The 10095-nt window shown below is 43.6% G+C and overlaps 1 protein-coding gene across 1 annotated transcript in view; it reads left to right on the top strand.

The window, feature by feature from the left end:
- The first annotated feature begins 2643 nt into the window (after positions 1–2643).
- TBC1D22B (TBC1 domain family member 22B) overlaps positions 2644–10095 on the top strand; it is an 87899-nt gene continuing 80447 nt past the window's right edge. The window contains exon 1 of the mRNA XM_008066146.2: positions 2644–2861. Within this exon, the coding sequence (XP_008064337.1) occupies positions 2806–2861 (56 nt within the window). The 5' untranslated portion in view covers positions 2644–2805. The remainder of the gene's footprint in view (positions 2862–10095) is intronic.

Genomic DNA, 10095 nt, shown 5'->3' on the forward strand with positions numbered 1-10095 from the left:
CAGCCTTCCAAGTAGCTGGAACTACAGGTGTGTGCTACCACGCCCGGCGAATTTTTTGATTTATTGTAGAGATGAGGTCTCGCCAAGTTGCCCAGGCGGGTCTCGGACCCATGGGCTCTGGCAATCCACTCACCTCAGACTCCCAAGATGCAGGATTACAGGCTGAGCCACCAAGCCCGGCTTAGATGATATCTTTAAGGCACTGAACTCTAAACTGCCAGTTGCCACCAAGGTAAAGAATCTAGAAGTTGTTTTAGATGATCCCTTCAAGACATCAGCTCTTCTACAGTCCACAAGGCCAGCGAAAGTTCTGGCAGTTCAGAATAAAGACAGATCGTCAGCCTCAACAAAATTTCCAGACTCCCCTCTTAGGCTCAGTGTGCGCTGTTGATCACTGCGTCCTAAGAAAAAGAAGAGCCAGAAAAAGGTAGGTAAAATGATTTTAAAAATAGAGGGACATTTGTTTGATAGATTAAATGTCCATAAAGAAGATAAGATGAACGTCTATAAAAGCATGAAAGATTCACAGAGTAAAAAATAGACCTTCTCATTCTATCCTATGCGTCTAAAATTAGGGGCCAAAAGAAGCTTGAAAGTGGGGTAATGTTTATAAGAAAGAGGTCATTGGGACATATAAAAGAAGGTCCTTCTTTAAATAGGGTGTCCTTAAGTATTCTCCCATATGTTGAAGAACATATGGTAGAAGTACATGTGGCAGGGAACAACCAGTCCACCTCAACAGTCCTTTGTTGGGACAAAAACTACTCTGGACTGGTGCCTGCTTTGCCTCTCCTCCCAAGTCACCATGGAATACAACTACAGAAACTCAAAAAGAACAACAACAACAACACCACCAAAACACCAAAACATTCAAAGGATTCAAAATGTTAATATTCAGTTTCATTCTGTGTGAAAATTAGATTGAAAATAAATTCAAGTGTGAAAGATTTATCATAGATTAGCAAGGGAAATTAAGGATGTTGGGCAGGGGAATACATCCTTTTTGTTTTTTGTTTTTTGAGTTGGAGTCTCACTCTGTTGCCCAGGCTGGAGTGCAGGCTCAGGCGATCCTTCTACCTCAGCCTTCCAAGTAGCAGGAACTACAGGTGCGTGCCACCATACCCAGCTAATGTGATTTATTGTAGAAATCAGGTCTCACCAAGTTGCCCAGGCTGGTCTAGAACCCCTGGGCTCAGGCAATCCTCTAGCCTCCACTTCCCAAAGTGCTGGGATTACAGGCGTGAGCCACTCCAACCAGCTGGAAATACATTCTTAATCTTTGTGATTCACACTGTGGAGATATGTCCTCAAAAGAAATGGTACTTGATAATCAGAATTGGGTGGATAAAACATTTCCTAAACACTGTTAGCATCTGGGTTCTCATAGTCAGAAAGTGAGAGTTATTCACTGAAACAGGATTATACTATTTGAGTTTCACCCACAGCACAAGTTCTTCAATAGTTTTCCGTTAACAGAGAAGAGGGAGTCTGATGAACCATTACTCACTGTTAGCAACCGCCAATCCCTACTTATTTTCCTTTATAGAAAAACAAATCAGGATCTAAGGGAAACAAGGAAGGGGAGAATAAAAACCAAAGTGTCACAGGGTTGAAGGATGTTAAAAATAGGCCACAACCAATACATAGGCTTTTACTTTTTTTTTTTTTTTTGAGTTGGAGTTTCACTCTGTCCCCCATGCTGGAGTGGCACACTCACAGCCACCCCAGCAACAACCTATTGGGCTTTGGTGATCCTTCCACCTCAGTCTTCCAAGTAGTGGGAACTACAGGCACGTGCTACCACCCTGACTAATTTTTTATTTATTGTAGAGACTAGTTCTCGCTAAGTTGCCGGGGCTGTCTCCAACTCGCGGGTTCAGACAATTCACTCGCCTTGGCCTCCCAAAGTGCTGGGATTACAGGCTGAGCCGAGTCCGGTCAGTTTCTACTTTTAAGTTAAAGTTAAACACACACACACACACACACACGGGAGTGGTGGGTACACTTAAAGCCCAGATTTCTTCTTATTTTTTTGAATTGGAGTCTCACTCTGTTGCCCAGACTGTAGTGCACACTTACAGCCACCGCAGCCTTGACCTGCTGGGCTCAAGCGATCCTTCAGACTCAACCTTCCAACTAGCAGGAACTACAGGTGCGCACCACCACGCCCGGCTAATATTTTGATTTATTGTAGAGACGAGGTCCCACCAAGTTGCCCGGGCTGGTCTCGAACACCTGGACTCAGGCAATGCTCTCGCCTTGGGCCCCAGACTTCTTCGACACTATACAAGGCAACCATGTAATCAGTAACTATATGTACTCCCTAAAGCTATTGAAAAAAAATTAAAAATACATATTATCTTCTCTCCTTCTAAAAAAAAAAAAAAAAAAAAGGACTCAGGAACTTCATTCCTCGTAAAGCAAACAATCCCCTTTCATCCTTCCAATAGGTCCTTTTCTTTACCTGTTTTTTCCCTTCGGGTGGTAGGAACTTTCGGCCCCGCCTCCCTGCTCGTCCAAGCTCCGCCTTCCCAGTCCACCTGTGTGCCCAGCCTCTGACGTCACTATTTGGCTTCAGAGGCCTATAGGATTCCGGCTTCTGATTGGTGCTCCCGTCCACGGCTTGCGCAGTCCACCAATGGCAGCGGCGCAGGGTGGAGGGGTGCCCACATCCAAGATGGCGCCCCAGGGAGCTGGGAGCGGGTGACCGGCGGCGGGGAAGCGGCCTGGGTTGGCCCTCAGATTGTGGGGTCCAGGGGGCATCTCCCCCTGGCCCGCCTACAAGACCTTCCCCTGGCCAAAGCAATGGCCGCCGAGAACAGCAAGCAATTTTGGAAGAGGAGCGCTAAGCTGCCGGGGAGGTGAGCGCAGGACGCTGAGAGGGAGAGGAGCTTTGACCAAACCCTCCCAGATCCTAATCCCTACATCCCGCGGGCCTGGGGTTCCACCGAAGCCGGAAGACCGGTTTGGGGGAACCCGGGCCGGGAAAACTAGGGCTGCCTGGTGGCAACGGCACAGCTGTCAGGCAGAAGAACTGGCAGCGAGCTTTGGGGACGGCCGGGTGTGGGTGCGGACCGGGGTCTGGGGGCGGAAGTCTCAGGAGGGATGACCTCAACTGGAAGGTGGCCCAAGACTGGGCGTAAGGGGCAGTGGAGTTGGGTGAGTAGCCAGTGTTGATCCTGGGTTTAGATGGCCATGCCCAGAGCTGCTCCCCACACTGAACTGAACTCCCTCTCAGGGGTCTCCACTACACACAGGTGGTTGCTTGCGTGAGAATGGCCCTTCCCCTGCACCCCAGCTCGGTACGTTCCCAAAGGTTGCTAGTGGGAGCTTGGGACCGCCTGCCGAGGTGGGTGGGCAGGAAAAGCGAGGACAATTCTCAAGCCTGACCTTACTTTATCTTGAGTTGGCTCTTTCCCATTGGGAATTAGTACATGGTAACCACAAAATCGGGGTCATTCCTTCTGCATTTTCTAAGAATTTGTCCAACCCCAAGTGATCTCTTCCTCCCCTGCGTTGTAATGCCCTTTTGTGCAAATGCACTAAATTCTTTCTTTCTTCAGTTGTTTAATTGGAGAACAGACCTAAGCTACTTTTTCTTTCCCTTTTTGGTGTCCGTTAAAACTCTTAGTTACCCATCAATCAGTCTGCTGTTGGTTTACAGTTTCAATTTGTTTTGGGCAGAGTTCTGAAAAGTATAAGAAAAGTGTGTGGTTCAGTCATGAATTTAAGATTTCTGCCAGCCACAGTCTACTTGGTGATGAAATTCACGGTTGATTGTGTCCCACATGCTACCTTTTCTAACTGATATAGGTCTTTTCCTTCTGGAATAATCTATCAAACTCGTGATTTTAATATTCTTTTTGTGGGGAGGCCTAACACTTTGTTCGTCAGCTCAGGCCCTGGTCCCGCCCTGGCTTCTGCTCAGAAGATCTTCCCTGACTTTGTTATTCTTTAAGAAAGAGAGAAATGAGGGTCAGTGGTGCCTATGTAAAAGTCTTATTAAACATTCTATTGGGCATATGGAGAATAGGGTGGAAGTCAACTTTTACAAATACGTATTAAAATAATAGGAATGCAAAAGATAGCTTCAGTGCTGTAGAATTACAGTGTTAATATTAGCGTTAAAGATGTTCTACGTTTTTAGATAAGCACCACTTCCTGCCAACTTTCTCTTCCTTCCTGGTCTCGTGAGCTCTCCAGTTGTGCTGCTATTCTCTGATGTCTTCTATAGTGAGATCATTACATTTTGACTTCCTAAGATTATAATCAGAATCAATGGGAGAACTGTTGTATCAGGAAGCAGTATAAGAGATGTGGGACGTGGCATGGTCTTTTGTGCCTTCTGACTGGTGGTTGCTATTAACGATCTTTTGTTTTCTATTTTTCCTCTATTGAAACTACAGGATGCTTTTTTAAAGCATTACTTTTATGAGATAGGAAGAGAAGTCTTTTCAGTTCGTCAAGTTTCTGACTTTCTTTTTCACTTTGAAGAGTATAGAGGGACAGAGAAGGGAACTTTTCACTTTGAAGAATATAGAGGGACAGAGGGCTCTTTTACCTGTGTGACCAAGACAAATAATTGACTTAGTCTCTCTAGATCCATTTCCTTATCTATGAAATAAGGAATAACATTCCTTTTCTCAGGATTATTGTGAGGACTAAATGCCTATTTATAAAGAACCCAGGACAATGTCTAATACCTTATAGTTACTCTAAAAATAGTAGTTCTTAATAGAGCAAGTAAACACTTAAAAGAATGTTTCTCAGATCCTTATCCCATTACTAGTTATTTGTCTTCATTGTTTATTTTAAGGCGTTAGAGTGTTGTTACAATTCATAATCGTTTTTGGTACGTTGTTTGTTAAAGAGGAATATTGCTCAGCTGTGTGCTTTTAGCAGGGAACCCCTAGGAGCCCCTGGTTATGGGAGAAAACTAAGATTATTTTGATAGAAAGGTACTTTGACTTAGAGAAAATGTTAGGGCATTTTCTCAAGAATAGAACTTTTGCATCTGTAGTCTTTCAATTTTAGTGAAGAAAAATTTTCTTCTGGGTGGGAAAATGATACTAATGACAGTGCACTGGGTTCATGGCAACTTAAAAGTTTACTCTTTGCATATTGAAAGGTAAAAAATCAGCCGGGCTCGGTGGCTCAGCCTATAATCCCGCGCCTTTGGGAGGCTGAGGTGAGTGGATTGCCTGAGCCTGCGGGTTCGAGACCCACCTGGGCAACTTGGTGAGACCGCATCTCTACAATAAATAAAAAATTAGCCGGACGTGGTAGCGCGCGCCTGTAGTTCCAGCTACTTGGAAGGCTGAGGCGGAAGGATTGCTGGAGCCCAGCAGGTTGAGGCTGCAGTCGCCGGGAGCGGCCACTGCACTCCAATCTGGGCGACAGAGTGAGACTCCGACTCAAAAAAAAAAAAGAAAGGTAAAAAATCAGTGATGACAGGTTACTTTCAGTTTCTTTGATCATGTTTCAGCGATCTTAGTGACAACAAATAGGAATTTTTGTTAAATAAAATTGCCTAAGTTCAAAATTAATGAAACATTCTTTTCTAAGATAATAGCTTTATTGAGGTATAATTCGCATGCAATAGAATTTACACTTTTAAGTTGTACAATTCAGTGGTATTTAGTATATTCATCCATAGTATTCGATGGTTTTGTGCAACCATCATCACTGATTTCAGAACATTTTTGTTACCCCAAAAAGAAACTCTGTACCCATTAACAGCCACTCCCCATTCTCCCTCCCTGTAGATCCTGGCAACTATAATCTACTTTCTATTTCAATGGATTTACCTACTCTGGATATTTCATATAAATGGAGTAATATGAGATTCTTTGTGACTAGATTCTTTTATTAAGCATAATGTTTTCAGGCTCATCCAGTTGTGTCCTATATCAGTACTTCATTCCATTTTATGGCTGAATAATATTTCACAGTGTAAATACAAATTTTGTTTATTCATTCATCAGTTGATGGACATTTGGGTTGTTTTCATTTTTTGGCTGTTATGAATAATGCGTCTATGAACGTTCATGCACGGTTTTTGTTTGGACATGTTTTCCATTCTTTCAAGTATATATTCAAGTGGAATAGCTGTGTCATAATAACTCATAACATCTTTCTAAGTTCTCAGTTATTCACAAGTGCCCCATGTTCTTGTACATCAATTGATTATTGTATTGATGCCTGGAAGATAGGAGGCAGTATGTACCATTGTGGTTAAAAATACAGGCTCTGGGGCCAGGCGTGGTAGCTCAAGCCTGTAATCTCAGCATGCTGGGAGACCAAGGTGAGGGGACTGCCTGAGCCCACGGGTTCATGAACAACCTGGACAACTTGGGGAGACCTCATCTCTACAATAAATCAAAAAATTAGCCAGGTGTGGTAGCACATGCCTGTAGTTCTGACTACTTGGAAGGTTGAGGTGGAAGGATCACCCGGGCCCAGCAGGTCGACGCTGGGGTGGCTGTGAGCATGAAACTGCACTACAGCCTGGGCGACAGAGTGAGACTCCAACTCCAACTCGAACTCCAAAAAAAAAAAAGAGAAAGCAGGCTCTGGAACCCAGCTCTACTACTTTCTAGTGATCCTGTGGAAGTTAATTAACCTCTGTGCCTCCTCAGTATCCTCATCTGTAAAATAGGGATAGACTCTATAGGGATAACCCCATAGGGCTGTTATGAGGCTTAAATGAGAGGATGCATAACAAATGGATTGAAGGTACTCAATAGTTATTATAAGGATGATAGTTATGATTATAGTAGCTTCAGTTTTTGTTTTCTCCCCTTGCTTTAATTTCTGAAACTGGAATTAAAAAACTTTGATCAGTGGTATGTCTAGAGCCACCAGTGAGTCCTGGGCAGAAGAGAAAAACAAACGCCACTACTCATTATTCATCAGGCAGAGGGTTTGTGCAGGCACAAAAAAGCCTATGCAGGGCAACTGTGGCTACCAAGTGATTTTTGAGCAGTGGGTTTCAAACTTTAGTGCGTCACCTGGAGGGCTCATTAAGCCATACATTGCCAGGCCCCACTTCCAGAACTCCTGATTCATTCAATAGGTCTGAGGTCTGGACCCAAGAAGCTGAGTTTCTGACAAGTTCCCAAATGCTGCTATTGCTGCTCGTCTGTGGGCTGCCCTTTAAGGCCCACTGAGAAAAGAGCCCTGAATTAGATTAGAAAAACCTGAGTCCCGGTGCTGGAACTCATATGAGTCCTGAACAATTAATGTACCTCCACGTGACTGTCTAGTAGACATCTCAAACTTAACATGTCCAAACAGAACTCTTTTTTGAGACAAGATCTTGCTCTGTCACCCAGGCTAGAGTGCAGTGGCCTGATTATAGCTCACTGCATCTCTGAACTCCTGGGCTCTAGGGATCCTCCTGCCACAGCCTCCCAAGTAGCTAGGACTACAGGAGCACACTGCCCCACCTGGCTAATTTTTTTGTTGTTATTTATAGAGTCAAAGGTCTTACTATGTTGCCCAGGCTAGTCTTGAACTGGCCTCAAGTGATCCTTTTGCCTTGGCCTCCTTAAATGTTGAGATTACAGGTATGAGCCATTGTACCTGGCCTCAAACAGAACTCTTGATTTTTCCCATGTGCCCCCTCTGCAAATCTGCTCTTTCCATCTCCTTTAATGGTCCCACCATTCACCAGCTTCCTTAGGCCAAGAATCCTAATGTCTTTGATTCTTGTCTTTTCTGTCCTGCCCCATCCAGTTCATCAGCAAGTCCTGCTGGCTCCTCAAAATATATCCCAAATCTGAACTATTCTCACCACTTCTACCCCTACTACGTTGGATTAGACCAAGTCCTCTTTTGCCTGGACTACAGCTGTCATCTCCAAATTGGTCTTCCTGCTTCTCCTCTTGCCCTTCTACAGGCCTTCCATTTGTAGTTAGGATAAAATGCAAATTCTCTAAGTCTTCTAGGCCCTTCGTGGTTGGAAAGATAAGGCCAAGTTAAGGACTTTGATTTTAATCTTCAGATCCTAATTAATCTGATAGACTCAGTGTAATGGTCACAGCCTGTCTGGGCAGGTATATTATAGCCTGCTCTTGGCTTAGAAATGTTTTACTGCTAAAGTGAATGTCTAGAAGATACTAAATTATCACAGAAACAGCATAGATTCCCCAGTTCTGAAAGACTTCCGTGGGGTGAGTGAGTGAACCTGAATCAGTTGCCAACACATTTGGCATTTAAATTGGATAGTTCTCTTTTTCGTCAGCGCTCTACAAACACCTGTTGATTTTTTCCTACCAAGGTTTTTGCACTGTTCCAACGAGGTAATGCAGCTATGTCAGTACATTCTGTGGTGTTGGTTTTACTTAAGAGACTAGAATGCCAGAGGTTGCCCAGGACTTTTGCTCCGTTTGTCTCCATGGCAGCTCATCCTGTGGCATTCTCTTCTCTGCTCATGCAGTGTGCTTCCTCTGAGATGAAGTATGGTAACCTCTAGTTTTTAGGTCTGGCTCAAGAAGAGTCAGCATAAGCAGAGGCCCAGGTTTTGTAGAGTTCTAATCTTCACTCACAAAGTATTGTTGAGTGTCTGCTAGTGTGTATCACACTTTGCCAGGTGGTGAGGAGACCAAGAAAAAGACACTATACTACCACGGCTTTCTAGAAGGGGAAAATCTGCATGGCACCATGGCTTCCCCTGGAGAGGATGCTGTGTATGATTGACTTTCCAGCTTTTCTACTAGGCATATGTTTTTTTGTAATCAGAAAAACTTAAAAGTGGAGTTGGGTGAAAACACATTGTTGAGTGAAAAAGGCAAAATATAGAATGATATGTACAGTGTGCAGTTTTTTATATAAAGTTTAAAAACAAAAAATAGTGTGTTGTTTATGGATATGTGACTGTACATAGAAATATAAAAACAGATGGGAAGATTTCCCTCCAACTTCAGAATAGTGGTTCTCTCTCAGGGAGGAAGGGAACAAGACTGAGGACTGCAGCTGGGATGTCATTGTCTCTCTAACACTTTCATTTCTTAAAAAAAGAGATGTGGGCCAGATGTCACTTAAGCCTGTAATCTCAGCACTTTGGGAGGCCGAGGCAAGAGGATTGCTTGAACTCAGGGGTTTGAGACCTGCCTGGGCAACTTGGTGAGACCTCATCTCTACAATAAATCAAAAAATAAGCTGGGCATGGAAGTGCATCCCTGTAGTTCCAGCTACTTGGAAGGCTGAGGCAGAATGATCTCCTGATCCCAGCAGGTCTAGACTTGGGTGGCGGTGAGTGTGCCACTGCATTCTAACCTGGGTGACAGAGTGAGACTTCAACTCAAAAAAAAAGGAAATGTGAAAATGAAATGTTAACTTTATTAAATCAAAGTGATAGGTTCATGGATGTTATATTATTCTCCATACTTTTCTTTGTGTTTGAAAATGTCAATTCAATGCTTTTATACTTGTATTAGAGGAAATCCTTTTTTTTAAACTTGTGTTGGAGAGATCAGCCAGATAGCCATGAAATTAAGTAAAATTTAAAGTAGCATTATGATTTAGAGTCAGAATAAGTCATACAATGTGATGCTATTTATATGTTTTTAAAACATGCAATATAATATTATACATAGTTTAGAGATACATACATAGAAAATAAAATCATAAAAACAAACATGAGTGAAAAATGCGATTCAATAGGGTGGTTTCCTAGGAAGGGAGAGAGGGTACACCAAAAGTTTCAATTCCATGATGCCTTATTTCTTAAGCTGGGTGTTGGGCACCTACCTAAATGTGCCTTACGTTATGGTCTAAATCTGGGTTGTTTTTAAAAAAAATAGTTGGGGTCGGGCTTGGTGGCCCAGCCTGTAATCCCAGCACTTTGGGAGGCTGAGGCGAGTGGATTGCCTGAGCCCTCAGGTTCGAGACCAGCCCGGGCCACTTGGCTAGACCTTGTCTATACAGTAAAATAAAAAATAGCTGGGCATAGTAGTACGTGTCTGTAGTTCCGGCTATTTGGAAGGCTGAGGCAGAAGGATCACTGGATCCCATAAGGTCGACGCTGGGGTGGCCATGAGTGTGCGTGCCACTGCACTCCAGCCTGGGTGAAGGAGTGAGACTCCAACTCAA

This window comes from Carlito syrichta, unplaced genomic scaffold, assembly GCF_000164805.1.
Source record: "Carlito syrichta isolate Samal-C Ts95f unplaced genomic scaffold, Tarsius_syrichta-2.0.1 Scaffold308847, whole genome shotgun sequence".
In the NCBI taxonomy this organism is placed as follows: domain Eukaryota; kingdom Metazoa; phylum Chordata; class Mammalia; order Primates; family Tarsiidae; genus Carlito; species Carlito syrichta.